Source organism: Alligator sinensis, unplaced genomic scaffold (genome assembly GCF_000455745.1).
Source record: "Alligator sinensis unplaced genomic scaffold, ASM45574v1 scaffold1291_1, whole genome shotgun sequence".
Taxonomy (NCBI): domain Eukaryota; kingdom Metazoa; phylum Chordata; order Crocodylia; family Alligatoridae; genus Alligator; species Alligator sinensis.
In genome coordinates, this window is record NW_005842219.1 from 1,636,617 (window position 1) to 1,653,439 (window position 16,823).

At 47.8% G+C, this 16,823-nt stretch overlaps 1 protein-coding gene across 1 annotated transcript in view; it reads right to left on the reverse strand.

Moving 5' to 3' along the window:
• The window catches only part of GTF2I (general transcription factor IIi), a 110,013-nt gene that overhangs the window by 24,627 nt on the left and 68,563 nt on the right, over positions 1–16,823 (reverse strand). Inside the window, 5 exon segments of the mRNA XM_025208072.1 lie at positions 5,614–5,672; positions 6,346–6,529; positions 7,351–7,422; positions 10,715–10,773; positions 11,048–11,231. Of these exon segments, the coding sequence (XP_025063857.1) occupies positions 5,614–5,672; positions 6,346–6,529; positions 7,351–7,422; positions 10,715–10,773; positions 11,048–11,231 (558 nt within the window).

Here is a 16,823-nt window from a genome sequence, read left to right on the forward strand (position 1 = left end):
GAAAGAGATGCAGAAGGGAGAGCAAACTTACCATGTTGAAAGTCAGCGGGTAGAATGAGTGGTACTGCGGGCAGGATGACCTTGCAACTTTCTTGGGGAGTTCTTCATCTTATCTGGACAGTATGGAACTAAACAGTGACTGCTTCTTTTACTGGTTTACTTTCAGGACAGACACCTGTAGCCAGTGGGTGTCTCTGGCTCTAATGATGCCCCATAACTACAGGGGGTGCAGAGAGCAGCCAGGCAGTGGAACGACCCAGACTAAGACAACAATGGAGATGCTGACAGCTCCCACTGAGTCCTGCCTGTACTGCCTGGACTGCTGAGGCCAGGGAGTGGAGGAAGAGGCAGGATCCACCATGGCATCGAACAATCCATGTAGAATGGCAGATGGCTGGCCAGGCAGAATGCCAAGGTTCATGCCCACTTCTTGGCTATTGCCCATCAGGCAACAGGCACCCTGCTCAAGTCTGTGGGGCCTGAGCAGGAGTCCATGAAACGTGTCATGTCTGTGCTTAATCTGCACACCAAAAGCATCCTGGATGGTCTCTGCATGACCCTATAATACCATAGGCCACCAGAGTAGCCCATGAGCCTTTGGGGTACAGGCTCCTCCCGGGTTCCATCTCCCCATGTCCTCACCCACACTGGGTTAGCAAGACGGCAACACCCCATAACCATAAGTGATGACCATGCCGCAGTCTACCCCTGCCAAAGGCAGTGTTCGATGAACCTGTTCCAGTGGCAGCAACAGCTGGGAACGGACACTGAGCAATCCTATGGGAACTGTGCCAGCCCTTCTCAGGCAAACACCAATACCCTGGTGGAGACCACAGCATGGAACCTCTCCTTCACACGGGATTGTGGCAGCTGTGGGGAGAGCAAGGACCTCCACCCCCTCTGAGATCCTAGCTTCTGGTGACAGCAGTAATGTTGCTGGGTAGGTAAAAGAAAGTGGTTTCAAGCCTGCCAGGGGACAGGACTTCACAATGCCCATGGTCACAGGTCTACCTGTGGGAAGTCAGTGAAAGGGTGCTGCTGGGGTGCACCGGGAAAAGCTTTGCCTAGGCTGGTGCACAGGGACACACGCATTGATTTTTTTTCTACGTGCATCGCCTTGAGGATTGAGAAGTTTTCTGCTGTGTTCTGTTCAATTCTGTTGAATTCTTCTTGCTAAAAATAGACACCACATTTAAATGAGACCAGTGATTTCCCTCGCTTGTATAGGCAGGAACCAAGAAGAAAAAAAAACGCAAACCAAAAACCTTTCTAGGTTGTTTCTTCAGTTATTTTCTCCCCTTCCCAACTCCCCCCACAAACAAATTCATTTGTTATGCTCATGGGACCCTAAAAACATCCCCACTCAGGCCAATTCCTGCAACATTATGGGGGGAAAGAAACCTCTTGTTATTTATGATCTTGAGGCATCCATCAGGTTCCATTCCAAACAGTACACAGCCTACTCCATTGACACCCCTCCCATCCCATCTCCACCACCCCCTGCCCTCCCAATGCTCCCAACCTTCCACTGTGTACACTGGAAGTGACCATGGGAGAGTTCGAATTAGGTGTGCAGAGTTTAACAGGATGCATGTAAACAGGGAAAAGGAATGAGGGGGAGGGCCACATGCCCAGCTTCCACCACAATATTGGGCATCCCAGCAGACAAACTCTCCTTGCTCCACTATTTCAGGGATATAGGAGTTCTGAAAACCTGGCATCACGCGCCTTTATCCAACCAGCCGGCACTGACGTTCGTGAAATGCCTGCAGCGGCCTAATACTGCCTGCATCCATACGGAGTCCTGTGGGTTCATGAAATTCCAGCCACATTGCTCAGGGAAAAACATGGTGATGTGGGTGCTGTCAATAGCCTCAATGCAGCTCAGGAACCCCAGGCTGGCCAAACAGTCCATGATATCCCATAGGTCAGCCATGTGTATAATCCATGGTGCCATCAGCCACTGGACTGCCAGGCACACCTCGTGCACCAATTCACCTGCCGTGGGTGTGCCAAATCCAAACTGACTGGCCACGAAACAGACTGGCAGAGGTAGCGAGCTTCTACACTGCAATCACAATGCACTTCTTTGTGGTTATGGGCCAGCTCGGCACAGATCTCCATGAAGGTGGGCTGGGACATGAGGAGGTTCAGCTGCCACTTCTCACCGTCCCAGGTGATCAGAATGAACTGCTCCTACCAGTAGCTGGTCATCTCCCTGGTCCAAAATTGCCTCTCCATTCATTTGTAAAGCTCCCACAGCACACTGTAGTGTCCACAACCACATGATATTCTCCCACATAAAGCATCCATCCTTGCTCATTTTCCAGATGGCCAAAGCCAAGTCACCCTGCCTGAGCTGCTGCTGACCCCTTCAACTCATAACCCTGAGCGCAAGCTCTTGACACCAAGTGATCAAGATCTGCAGGACAAGGATCATGTAAAGGTTCATTTGTTGGTAGCAGTGTGGGGTACTGGGGGGCCAGTGGTAGCATAAGAACAGATAGGTAGTCCTGTCTGGTCACTCCCAGCCACTTCCACACAACTGACCAAGCAATGGGTACTTTCTGTCACATTGGGGAATGTGGACCCTAGACAACAATAAGGCATGCTGGGATATGCGTTCTCACTGGCCACCTACTGGCACAGTAGCAACAATGCAATGGAGCAACTCTTGGAAAGGGAGTCTTAGGTACACTACTCTAACGAAGCTTCTTTGAACCAGGGAAACAAGGGGACAACCAGCCTGCAACCAATGCAACATCTGTTAGATGCCTATGAAACTGAACAAGAAGGGAGAGGGTTAAAACAAGGATGCTTCTTCATCGCTGCTACTTCCTGTGGAACTTGCATCATCTGTATCGCTGTTCCTCGCAGCACAATCTTCTTTGCCATCCAGATCATTTGAAATGCAGCACCTCTTAAAACTTTTAATAATTAAGTCCTCTGAGATAAGATTCCACGCATCCTTGATCCACTCGCACAGCTGCAGTATTCCTGGCCGCTTGATTTTCCTGGCTGATGCCAAGGTGTGGTTACTGCTTGCTATCCATTCTGCATATAGACGTTTCAAGTTTGCTTTGAAAGGATGATTTATGCAGACATCTAGCGGCTGAAGCATGGATGTCAGGCCTCCTGGTACTGTGATCTGGTCTGTGTTTCCACCTTTCAGCTGTTTCGTCACTTCCTCTGTACAGCGTCCCTGAAAACTACCCAATACGAGCATGTTTTTTAATTTCAGAAGAGCACCGGGTCGGCATTCCCACACACACCTAACCCAGTCCACCAGTAACGTGCTGTCCATCCACCCATTTTCTTGTGCCCTCACAATTACCCCTTCTGGCAACTTTTCTTTAGGGAGAGTTTTCCTCTTAAAAATCACATAGGCAGGCAGCTTCGTTCCATCTGCAAGTACTGCCAACATAACAGTACAGCGCAGCTTTTCGTACCTGCTTGGTTTTAAATGAACAGTTTTTGTGCCACTGTCATTTAATGTGGTATCAGACAGCATTTCAAAATAGACTTCTGTTTGATCTGCACTCCCCATTTGTGACACCAAGTACGAATGCTGCTTCCGCAGGCTGACCACATATTGTTGAAAAGCTGTCAACTTTTCCTCATATGCCTCAGGTAGACGCTGTGAAATTGTTGGGTGCCTTCTTATTGAAAGTCCATTTCTTTTAAAAAATCTCTGTATCCAACCTCTGCTTGCTTTGAATTGAAGACCTAAGCCAAGTTCCCTAGCAATTTCATGTGCTTTTATCTGGTACATTTCTAATGACATCACATACCCATACTGCTGTCTCTCTCGCACATAAGCTACAAGAAGTTCTTCAAGTTCTGGGTATTTTGCTCCTGGGCCACGAAATGCTCGTCGGCTGCCATTGCTTAAAAGCAGTTTCTCCTTCTTCTTCCTCCAGTCTCTTATGCATGCTTCATTGATGTCGTACTTCCTTCCAGCAGCACGGTTTCCAATTTCCTCTGCTTCCCTCAGTACTTGAAGTTTTTCACTGGCAGTGAAAGAACGTAACCGCCTTGTTCCACCCATGATGGCACGAGTTGGCATACGTAATGACGTCAGGTCACCTATCGATACGCCGAAACATACTTTTAACCAAATTTCCTCATTTAAGACATGCGCCCCAATTTTCGATCGTTAACTTTCAAGAAAAAGGTGCATATGGTATGTGAATAAAGACTGTGTTTATTTTTTAATACATAGGTCCAAGTTAGGTTTTATACCATAGGATCAACAGCAAAATCTAGGAAACATCCTAAACCATGGAATTTGTAGTTTCCAGTCTCCAGCTTTGAACTGTGTCAAGCCATAAAATCAAAGTGATTGCCATTAGCTTATGGTCCACTTGTTGTTGAGTTTCCTGACATTTAAAAAGAAAGTAGGTATGAGGCCAAACTCTATTCCCTCCCCATTACTCATATTAAGTAGCATCCTTCATTGCCAGTAGCCCCTGGGTTTTCAAGCCCTTAGAGGAATTTGGTTTGAGCATCTGATTTGATGAATAGGCATTTGATCCGAATGCCACAAAAAGGTGGCAAGAAAGGAACCATACCTGGCCCCTAGCTGGAAAGTGACACTATTGTGAGCTCTATAGTCAATGGGCAATAAAGAGCTGCCCCATGGTTCTCCCTGCCCCCAGAGGAGCCCAAATAACTGACAGCCTGCCCTCTCCCTTGCTGGGGAAGGTGATAGACTCTAAGATCAGCTGACATGCTGAAAAAAAGAAATAGCCAAAGAGATCCCCTAGGGAGACAAGGACAAGGAGAACTTCTCCCCTTCTCCTACCTCTAGGGTACCTCCAACCCCTTGCAGAGGCCAAGAACCATACGAGGGGCAGAGGGATAGCAGTCCTAGGTCTCCCCAGGACCATGCAAGGGGTGGGACTGAATGGTGCCACTGCTTGAACTGTACCCCTGCTGCCTGATACTGTTCAAGTGGCATAACACCACACAGCTCTTTGAGCAGTACCAGAGTGTTCAAAGGGCAGGGGGAAAGCAGGGCTCTAGTTGCTGGCCCTGCCTGCAGGAACTGAGCTATACCCGAGGTCCATGGCCAGAACACTGCGTCTTGCGCATGCTCTAGCTGTGGGAATACAGCTTCCTAATGCATCTGTCAAATGCCCATGGTGTGGCAGCCCAGGCAGCACTGCTGAGGGGAACCTGCCACCCAGCCAAAACACCTAGCAGGGAACGAGTACACTGACCAGCAGAGCTGGAACTCTGCTGGCTGCTCAACTGGAACACATACTCCCTTCCTGGTCCCACCAATCAGCTGGCTGGCAGGACCCAACAGGAACAGCCCCAGGTCCTGGACACAGCTGCTCCCTTCCAACTTGTGCCAATTGGCTGATAAGATGCCAAAGGCACCCCATACCCAGTCCCTTAATCCTGGACCAGGCAGGAGGCAGCAATACTAGGTGCACTGACAATGCACTGCTGGGCAGACTATCAGGAATCCAGGCAACTCTCTCACACCCCCATCCTTTCCCTGTATGCTTACTTTTTTGTGTTGGGAAAAGGGTGCATTTCCTGACAAATGTAATGCCTTTCATGGGCTGCTGAGTTGAAGGCAACGTATAATGCTTAGCCACTTACCTGTAGTGTTTATTTTACTAGCCAATCCAGGAGGCAAATAGGAAGTGACAAGCTCTGGCCTAAAAATTAAACAAAATGTAAGATAGAATGCAACCCAGTAAGCGGCAGGCAAGAAAAGGAGTGAAATATCTGCATATCTGTTGGGATTCAGGAAAGCACACAGTGGACAAAGTATGTTTCCTAAAGATTTCTGCATCATAAAGCCCAGGAGAGTCTCTATATAATGTAATACAATGGTGTCAAACATACAACCTGCAGGGCTCCCAAAGGGCCTGAGGCCTGTTGCCAAATTCCCAGCTACAGAGCCACAGTGGGCATGCATGCTGACTGCATGAAACCCATGCGGCCACCATCAACCCTGGAGGCTCCCTGGCATCAGGATCCAGCCTGGGAGTTTAGGTTATTTTGACACCCATTATGTAATAGACAGTGTTAAAAAAAGTAAAGCTACATATTAAGGTAACTTACTTTTTGTATTTATTCAAGGAAACAAAAAGCTTCAGAACACAAGACTATTGCTTTCCGCAAGGTATACGCTGCCTACTCACTTACATACCCAATTTAATGACATTTAAAAAGGGAACACCTATCATTTTGGGAGAGAAAGTTCACGTGCACAATTATTCATTGTGATTTATGAGAGAAAAGCTTCAGGTAGCACTTCGGGCCCAAATCCTCAGGATGATTTTTAAGTAATCTTAGAAATCAGCAGCAAAAACAACGCAAACTTACTTTTTAACAACAAATTTGATCTTGCCACTGCCACGGACAATTCTTTCAAGACGTGGAATTCCAAACCATGTGGGACTCCGGAAAGGGATTCCTTCTGGCAAGCCTTCAACGTACAAGTACTCGGGGTTTGACTCAAATACAGGATAGGGAACTTTCACCGCCTCCGAAAGCCCTAGGGCTTGGGCTGAAAATAAAAATGCAATGATGATTTACAGGCTCAGAGGAGAGTCATTTCATTCCAGTTGTCATTCCGGCTGGCTCCCCACCACTGCACACATTCCCAGGGAAGGGTACGAGGGCCATGCCCCCCCAGATTTGTGCACGGGGCAGGCACAGACTGCCCTCTGTGGGCTCGGGGCTCCCCACCCTGCTGCCCTGCCCCTGAGGCCTCCGCAGCCTAGCGGGCAGCAGGTGGCACAGATGGGTGGAGAAGGTCAGTGCTGCCACCAAAAGCCCCAGGCCACCATAGTGAGGCGGCCCCTGCCCTCCCAGCAGCCGTGGGGGTAGCAACGCAGATTTGTGCCTCTCACTGCTGCCAGGCAGGCAGGGGGCACCTTGCTACAGTGGTGTGCGGCTCACACTGGAGGCACCGAGCTTCCCTGCCCCACCAGATTTTGCCCACTCAGCTGCAGAGGCCCCCCGGGGGAAAGGCAGCAGGGCAGGGAGCCCTAAGCCTGCAGTGGACTCCCCAAGCCTCTACTCCAGCCGTGCCACCCCTGGGGGAGGGGGAGCCAGGCTCTGCACTCCACTGCAGCAGCTGCCGTCTCCCACAGGCAGCAGCCGGGTCTTGGGCACTGCTGCAGGTGGCAGGGGGCTGCATACTTAGGTCCCTGACCTCATGGCACTATATATATTTTAATACATATTTTAAATCATGGAAAAAAATGTGAATTTGGGGTTTTTTTAGTCAGAGAGCTGGCATTTTTAAATCACACAAGTTGCAATTTTTAAACAGAGAAAACCAGAATCCTGATTACAAGACAGTTTAGTCAAGTTTGAACTTACCAAATTTCATATTAAATATTTCTTCTACTTGCTTCCTTAGTTTTGTGATTCTGACATTCCAGTCTTCTTTGACTGAAATTCAAAAATAAATGCATGTTATTGATTTGTACCGGATTACTGGGATAAAGCAGTGCTCCTAAGTATTTCTTTCATAGCTAGAATCTGTAAACTGTGTATGCAGATTTTTTTTCTACTCTCCAAAGCAAACAGTCATATTTTTGTGTATAAGGGCTTGCATGTGTATTGCTTCGTAATGGTAACTGAAATGACATGCATAATCCCCTGCGTATACTGATTGCAACATATAGTTTAACGTGATTAAAAGTTTCAATCACTTTGTCCCAAGTGGGCAAATTTATCCTTCCGCACCTTCAGATGCAGGAAGGAATTATTTTAGTAGCTTTGACACAGGTGAAAATGTTAATGGATTTCAGTACACAAAAATAAGAAAAGAAATCTTTAGAACAGAACACGAAGTTTATGGAGCGTTTTGTTCTATATTTTGATTAACATAAAAAATCCTTTTCAATCCTGCTTTTACTATAAATGAAAGTCACTGACTAGAGAACCAGCCAGCTGCCCATTTGCTAACTTAGACCCGAGAAGAAGGCAGCAGCAGGAAACAAGAATTTCATCTATACCCTTTCATTTTATTCCACAACAAACTGTGTAATTCTAACACTTGATCATCACAACTGTTAAGGGAAGTTAACTGTCACTGAAGCAGCAAAGGTGCAAGTTTAACACAGGATTGCAGGTAGGCTCGACATCACAAGTTAACAAATTATTTGACCAGTTCTACTTCCAACTCCTTCAATTTCAAAACCAAGGAATGTTAATATTTGCCATCATTAATGGCATACATTAATTTTCCCCACACGTGCCCCAATCTGTTACCACACATCTTTACAAGGTATTTGCACGCCAGGGCTCTAATAGGGGAAACAGAAAGAGACTAAAGAGTGTATTTTTTTTTTTAATCTTTCCAGCTCAAAGGCACATGTAGCACAAAAAATTAAGTTGTTTGCAGACTCAAAGAGATATTTTACAGCCAAACAGACCCCATTGCTTTGATTTGCATTAGCCCAAAGCATACCTGGAGATTTAAAATATACACACATTCCCCCAACACACACACACACACACAAATACTGGCCTGTGCAGTACTTCCTCCTACTGGCCCTTAAATTACTTCACAAAACTAGACTCTCTTGCATTAAAAAACCCAAACTGATATGAGTGTTCTGAAATGTAGTCTTCTTTAACAATAACTGTGACACTGATAGGGCAGATGTTTCCCATGTATGCCTCAGGACTAAAGGCCAGGAAATAATTCTAGATCCAGTAGTTTTCATTGTATTGCAAGCCTAATGTAACATTTTTTCTGATCTTATTAAGTCTTACCTTATGCCCTGGATACTAGCACAGGTAATGTTTTGTAAGTACTGACAGCACCAGACCTTTTGCTAGCAGCTGATGACAGAGGTAATAACCAGGGAGAAATCAGCATGTCATTCTGAACATTTTAACTGGCTGCTTTTTTAAATAGTGATTGCTGCTTGCCAGTTCTCCCAGTATGATGCTAATCAGAGACGGAGTATTTTACTGATACTGTTCCGACTTACTGTTACAGCTCTGTCAGCCTGCCAGTTATGTTGTACAGTAGGACAAGTTGGAGCTTTGGCAGCAAGACTGAAATCAGATGCTGCCTACCTCTGCAAGTCTACATTTTATACTATGTCGCACTGAACTAACCCACCTCAACATATGCCTTAACCCTAAAAAAGCAAGAGAAATCCACAATATGTTTGGATAATACAAGAATACTACTTACACTGCTGGCAAACATCTGCAGGAAAGAGAAAGCTCTGCATTCTACTTAGGGAAATGTTCTTTTTTGTGGTTCTATAGCAAATAAAGCTCATCAACTAAGATGTACTTCATCAACTCGTAAAAGAACAATGGTGGACAAATATGGCACCACTGACCTTATGATCCCAGCACATTTAATAGTCTTTAATAAATTAAATGGTGCAATGCTGCTGTCTGGAAGACCCTGCATCCCTTGCGGGTTTGCGGAGGCTAAGAGAATTCTATTCCTGAAGGTTCTCATTCCTAGCCCATCAGCACGGTGGCTGAACAGTCAAAAAAGTGCCACAAGCAACATGACTAACATGATTCAGTTCTCTCTCGCTCTCTTTTTCAGCATGAGTGAAAACTGTATGCATTTTTGGCTCCCTAAATCACACGCCACTTATCCAAAGAATGTGCCAATGGAATGGAATATAAGAGGCCACAGTTCTTAGTCCTGTGTTATAACCACTCAAGGACTCACTTTCTTCAATGAAATAGCCAGGTCTGAATTACATGCTGTATATAGCAAGAAAATGATTAATGAACTTTTAGGAACATCTGTATTGCCATTTCCAGGTGGTCTCCTTGCTTCAGGTATTTAAAAAAAGAAATCCTGAAAGATTTATCTGGATTTTCTCCTTCACTCAAAGAGGTCAACAGAATTCCATAAACAATTAAGGTGCTGATCCAAAGTCCAACCAAGACGGAAACAAGCTCATTGATTTCAGTGGGCTTTTGAACAGGCTCTAATAGTTCTTCTTGGCCACGGAAGTTTTCCAATGTCTTAAAACAGATCCGTTTCGCTTTGAATGCCCTCAGTGATTAGCTAGCCACCATCCATAATATTTTATAACAGTGAGAGCCAACCTTTTCGGCACGTATGTCACAAATTAAGCCCTGTGCCCTCCCTGAGTGCAACACCCACCTCCCTTCCCCTGCCTGATCTGTTGTTCTGGTTTCTGCTCCCTGCTCTATCTGTGGCTTGCTCCTTGCTCTCTCCCCAATCTGCCACATGCCACACATGTAGGCTGTGCCATTATGGCAATATGCCACAGGCTGATCATCCGTTTTAGAAGATCTTCAATTATGTCCATGTTAGTCTTTTAGAAACCTCACAGAAAGCACACCAGCTCCCCCATCACCACCAGACCAGGATATACTGCTCAAAATTTACTTCCAGCAGCTCCCTCTAACCCCCAAGCTGCCCCCATGCACCCTGTTAAGCAAAGCAAAGAAGGTTAAATTTCCTTTCAATTAAAATATATATCTCAAAGAGAGTGGAAAACATCTTGTAGGTAATTTCTAATCAAACAAGACATTAAAAACTCCTTCAAGTTAAGTGCAGGTACTTTACTTAAAAGAATTTCTCCCATATTTATACAGGTTGAGCCATTTTTTCATGCACAGACTTCACGAAAAATCATTCTGGTGGTGGTATTCCATGATACAGGTGTTTGGATATGATATAGGGAAAGCTAAGGAGAAAACTTGCATGCAATATGCATCTTACCTGGCGTATTTGATCTTGGCTGAGTAACTTCTGTTGGACTGAGAGTTAGTAGTTCTGGCCTGTAATTAAATGCAGATAACCCAACTGTTCATGCAGTTTCTAAATGATAAACTCTTTCCGTCTTATGAATCTACATTTTGATTTTAGTATTACTTATTTCACATTGCCATCAACCCAGGCAAGGTACTATATGCATATACAAGATTTCTGCCTGAATCTCAGACACCAGTATTCTTTGTAGTTGACAAATACTTGGCTTTACAAAGCTGAATGCTTGCTTTGTGATCTCAGTCTCTTGCTTTTTCCATTTTATGCCTTAAAATGGTCACCCACCTTTTGATTATAAATTTTATTCTGTTGCCCACTTGAATGATTTTCTCCAGCCGAGGAATTCCATACCAGGAAGGGCTCCTAAATGGAATGTTCTCAGGAAGACCTTCTACGTAGAGATCGTTGGGGTGCGCTTCAAACTTCTGATATGGTACAGCCTTAGGCTCAGTACTGCCCAGTGCCTCAGCTGTCGGAACAAAAATTCAACATGATGAATCCAATGACTGACCACTTCAGATCATATTTCTATAAAAAGTGCTGCTACAATTCTGGGCCATTATGTTAATAAATGCTTGAAGATGTCACAGCAAAGAATATCCAAATTCACTGAACTCCAAAGTTGTAAGACACTCAAAACAGGATGGTCCAACAAGGGAGACTTTCTCATTCTTCCTGAGAAAATCAGGGCAATCAGCTAGTAATCTTAGGTGCCCGCACATGAATGCACAGAGCCTAAGAAACAAGCAGGAAGAACTGGAGGTCACTGCACAGTCACAGAACTATGACATAATTGGAATAACAAAAACGTGGTGGGATAGCTCGCATGACTGGAGCACTGTCATGGATGGGTAAACTGTTTAGGAAGGACAGGCAGGGGAGGAGGAAGAAAAGATGCTCTGTACGAGTTGCACTGTATGAAGCTGGAGATAGGCCTGTTGAAAGTCTCTGGGTTAGGGCCAGAGGGGAAAGCAACAAGGGTGATGTTATGGTGGGTATCTGCTATAGACCGCCAGACCAGGAGGAAGTGGTGGATGAGGCTTTCTTTGAACAGCTAGCAGAAATTTCCCGATCATAGGCCCTAGTTCTCATGGGGGACTTCAAGTCACCCTGATATGTGCTGGCAGGGCAATACAGCAGTGCGCAGGCAATCCAGGCAGTTTTTGAAGTGTTGGGGACAACTTCCTGGTGCAAGTGCTGGAGTGGTCAACCAGGGGCTGTGCTCTTCTTGACCTGCTACTCACAAACAGGGAAGAACTGATAAGGAATGTAGTAGTGGATGGCAACTTGGGCAGCAGAGACCATAAGATGACCAAGTTCAGGATCCTAAGGACAGGTAGGAGAGCAGCAGAGTAAGGACCCTGGATTTCAGAAAAGCAGACTCTGACTCACTCAGGGAACTGATGGGCAGGATCCCCTGAGAAACCAGTCTGAGGGGGAGAGGAGTCCAGGAGAGCTGGTTGTACTTTAAAGAAACGTTACTGAGGGCACATGAACAAACCATCCCAAGTGCAGGAAAACTAGCAAGTATGGCAGAAGACCAGTTTAGTTTGCAGGGATGAAGTCAGGAAGGCTAAAGTGCAACTGGAGATGCAGCTAGCAAGCGCTGTGAAAGGGAACAAGAAAAGTTTTTACAAGTACATCAGTAACAAGAGGAGGATCAGGGGAAGTGGAGGTCCCTCACTGAATGGGGGAGGCAACCTAGTGACAGAGAATGCAGAAAAGGCCTTTTTCAGCTCAGTCTTCACAGTCAAGGTCAGCTCCCAGACTACTGCAGCTGGCAGCACAGTTTGGGGAGAAGCTGAGCAGCCAACTGTGGAAAAAGACCAGATTAGGGACTATTTAGAAAACCTGGACATATACAAGTCCACAGGGCCAAAGAAGATGCACTGAGGGTGCTGAGGAAGTTGGCCAATGTGACTGCAGAGACACTGGCCATCATCTTTGAAAACTCATGGGGCATGTCCAGACGAGCACACACGTGGCTCTTGGTACAACTCAAACCAGTCTGAGATGCCATAAGAGGCACGCTGAGAATGAAAAAATGCTGAGAATGCCTAGAACGAAAAAAAAATGCTCTAAAAATGTGATTACTCAATTTCCAGGTATCAAAAACAAAACAAAACACCCCGGAAAAAATGGTGCAGCGCACAGTTCCCCTGCATGCCCCGAGGCAAAGTGGGGCTTAGACCTCCAGAGTGCCCCTGCTGCCCTGGCACACTGCATTCATGTGCAGGGTGGGGGCAAGCAGGAGCAGTGCAAGGCTGCAGCATGACCTGGGTGCTGTCCCTGGTTAGTAGGGCCTGGGGGTTGGGGCGGGCCTGTGGATGTGTTGGTGGGCCGTGCACAGGTGGGGGAGGGGGTTGGGAGTCCCTCGCAGGGCTCACAGCCCCTCCCCCCAACAGCAGTGGCCATCAGGACGTCAGGGCCTGGTGCTGCCAGAGCCTCCTGTAGCCCTGCCCGCCTCAAACCTGGCGCGGCATGGCTTGGCACACCTTCGGGCAGCACCGGGCCGCTCGGGACCCAGCACTAGTTGCAGGGACCACGTGCTACTCCGGGCTGGGCCGGGCCGAGTCCTGCCTCCATGGAACTGGGCCGGCTCAACGGTGCATGGGGTCCGTGCAAGCAAAACCCGGCCCACCACAACGCCCGGTCCCTGTGACCAGTATTGGGCCCTGGGTAATAGCCCAACAGGGCTACAGGCAGCCCAGTTCTGTCTAAAGGCGCACAGACCCATGCCGGGCTGGCGACAAGCAGCACAGAGTCTGAGGCGGCCAGGGCCGCACCACGCCATAGGCGGCTCTGGCAGCAGCAGGCTCCAAGGGTCTGATGACTGCTGCGGGGGTGGGTGGTCTCTGGGCCCACCCCTCCTGAGCAGCCCCACACACTGCCACCCCCCACCTAGTCCCCCCACAATCCACCCAAAAACCCTATACCCCCAAGCCACCCCCACAAACCCCTCACCCACATACCCAGCCACAAACCCCAAACCCCCACACAAGCCCCATAACCCCCCAAACCTACACCCATTCACAAACCCCCCACCCTGCATGCCCAGCCAGCCACACACAATGGGATGAGACCTACTGGCAGGAGCTGCAGCTACAGGGGCAACTGCCACACTGTAGCCCTGCCCCATGCCTATGCTGGTGCTGAGGCATGAAGCCCCAGCCAGGGGGGAGGGACACCTCCTAGCCCCAGGAGCCACTTGCGGGGTGTGGGGACACCAGAGCCAGGCTTGCAGCCCCCTAGAGCAGCCTGTGCAGAGGGAGGCTGGCCTGGGAGGAAAGGGCAAAGGGCAAAAAAGAAGACATATAGGCAGTGGAAGCAGGGGGAAACTACCAAGGAGGAGTACACCTACTTGGCCCACACTTGCAGGGAGGCAGTTAGAAAGGCCAAAGCAACTACAGAGCCGAGGCTGGAAACACAAATTAAAGACAACAAAAAGTCTTTTTTTTAGGTATGTAGGGAGTAAAAGGAAGGCACAGGGCAGCACAGGACCCCTACTGAACAACAAGGAGCAATTAGTGGCAGACAGGGGGACAAGGCTGAGCTATTCACCGAGTTTGTCTCAGTGTTCCAGAACAGGGCTCAAGATAAGTCTCCTAAAGGGTTCTTAGACGGGCAGAGGGACACCAGCCCACCAACTGTTGGAGCTGACTTGGTGCAGAGTCACTTGGATGGGCTGGATGTGTTCAAGTCAGCAGGCCCAGACAAGCTGCATCCAAGAGCACTGAAGGAATTGGCCTGAGCCACAGTAGAACCACTGGCACAGCTGTTTGAGTGCTTGTGGCACTCGGGTCAGGTCCCGGAGAACTGGAGAAGTGCCATTGTGGTCCCTATTTTCAAGAACGGGAGGAAGGAGGATCTGAGTAATTATAGGCCAGGCAGTCTCACCTCCATCCTTGGAAAGGTCTTTGTAAAGATTATGACAGATAATATTTGTGGGAGTCCAGTGGGAAAAATAATGCAGCAGAGAAACCAGCATGAATTCGTAGCAGGTAGATCATGCCTGACCCATCTGGTTTTCTTTATGACAGGGTCACAAACCGCTTAGATGCAGGAGTAGAGGTTTTCTTGGATTTTAGCAAGGCCTTCGATGCAATATATCTCATCCCATTGTCAAAATGAAATTAAGAGGCTGTGACAGACGTTTACACAGTCCGGTGGGTGGCAAATTGGCTTAGCGGTCACACCCAGAGAGTGGTAGTAGACAGGTCACTATCAACCTGGAAGGATGTAGGTAGTGGGGTTTGGTCCTTGGACCTGTACTCTTCAATATCTTCATCAGTGACTTGGATGTGGGTGTGAAGTGCACTCTGTCCAGGTTTGTGGACGATACTAAATTGTGGGGTGAAGTACACACTCCAGAGCGTAGGAAACAATTGCAGGCAGACCTGGACAGATTAGAAAAGTAGGCACTACACAATAGGATGCAGGACAAGGACAAGTGCAGAATGCTGCACCTAGGGCATAAAAATATCCAGCATACCTACTGGCTGGGAAGTGACCCTCTCAGCAGCACAGAAAAGGAAAGGGATCTCGGAGTCATAGCGGACTCCAAGATGAACATGAGTTGTCAGTGTGATGAAATCATCAGCAAAGCTAACTGCCCTTTATCATACATCAGCAGATGCATAACAAATAGAACCAAGGAGGTGATACTTCCCCTCATTGGTCAGACCACAGTTGGAGTACTGTATCCAGTCCTGGGTGCTTCAAGAAGGATGTTGAGGGTCCAGAGGAGGGCCATTCATATGGTTAGGGGCTTACGGGACTAGACCTATGAGGAGAGTATGAGGGACCTGGACCTCTTCAGCCTCCACAAGAGAAGGCTGAGAGGTGATCTTGTGGCCGCCTACTAATTGATTAACGGGATGCAGCAAGGGATCGGAGATGCTCTGTTCACCAGGGCACCGCTTGGGGTAACAAGGAACAATGGTCACAAACCGACAGAGAGTAGATTTAGGCTAGATATCAGGAAAAACTTCTTCATGGTAAGGGTGGCCAAAATTTGGAGTGGACTTCCAAGGGAGGTGGTGATTTCCCCTACCTTGGGGGTTTTTAAGAGAAGGCTGGATAGGCATCTGGCTGGGGTCATCTGACCCCAGTACTTTCCTGCCCAGGCAGCGGGTCGGACTCGGTGATCTGTTGAGGTCCCTTCCGACCCTAGCATCTATGAATCTATAAAAGGACCCAGCTCAGTACCTGATCCCCAGTCCAGGGCTTCCCAGGGACAGCATGGGACAGGGAGCAGAAAAGCAAGGGCTGGCACTGCTCAAAGCCACAAAGCAGCAGGTGGGACAGCTGCAGCTGGACTTATGCCCTGGTGCTGGAAAAGAGTTGCAGCTGGGAGGAAGCTAGTGGGGGCAGGCAGGCGCTGCGAATCAGGAGTGAGGGGCACCGGTGGGGCTGTGGGTTGAGAGTGAGGGGCAATAGCAGGGGCAGGGTACTGGCATATCAGTGCTGCTCAGCAATGCACATCCTGGTGAGTAAAAGGGGTAGGGACGGTCCTGATTTTTCCGTGACAGAAAACCCAAAAGTAAATGCCAAACTGTATAGATATTTAGAATCCATTTTATGATGATGATAGATGCACTGGTTGGTTTCCAAATTGCTTTAAACTTGTAAATATGTCATAAAACACTGCCCAACTTATCTCTATATATATAGTAGTTTTTCATTTTAATAGCAGAAGAACACTATTTTTGGGTATTTTAATGAGAGAATTGCAATTTTTAAGCAGGAAACACCAGGACCTCTGCTGGTGAGACAAGTGGCGAGACCTGGGCAGAAGAGACTGTCCAGGGCCAGCACTGGGGACCCAGCTGGAGGGCAGACAAAGTGGCTGACCTCTCAGCCATTTGGGGCCAAGATGACATGCTTTGACAGCTCAAAGTGGGCCACCACAAGAAGCACATTTTCTGAGTAATATGGCAGAGCAGGGGCACCGCATCTGGGTCTGGCAGGCATGCAGCCATGGGGCCACAGGTCCAAGGGGGTGGATGCTGTTGCAGGTGGCAGCAGGTCACAGCCAGGCAGCAGCCCCCACTGCCAGACT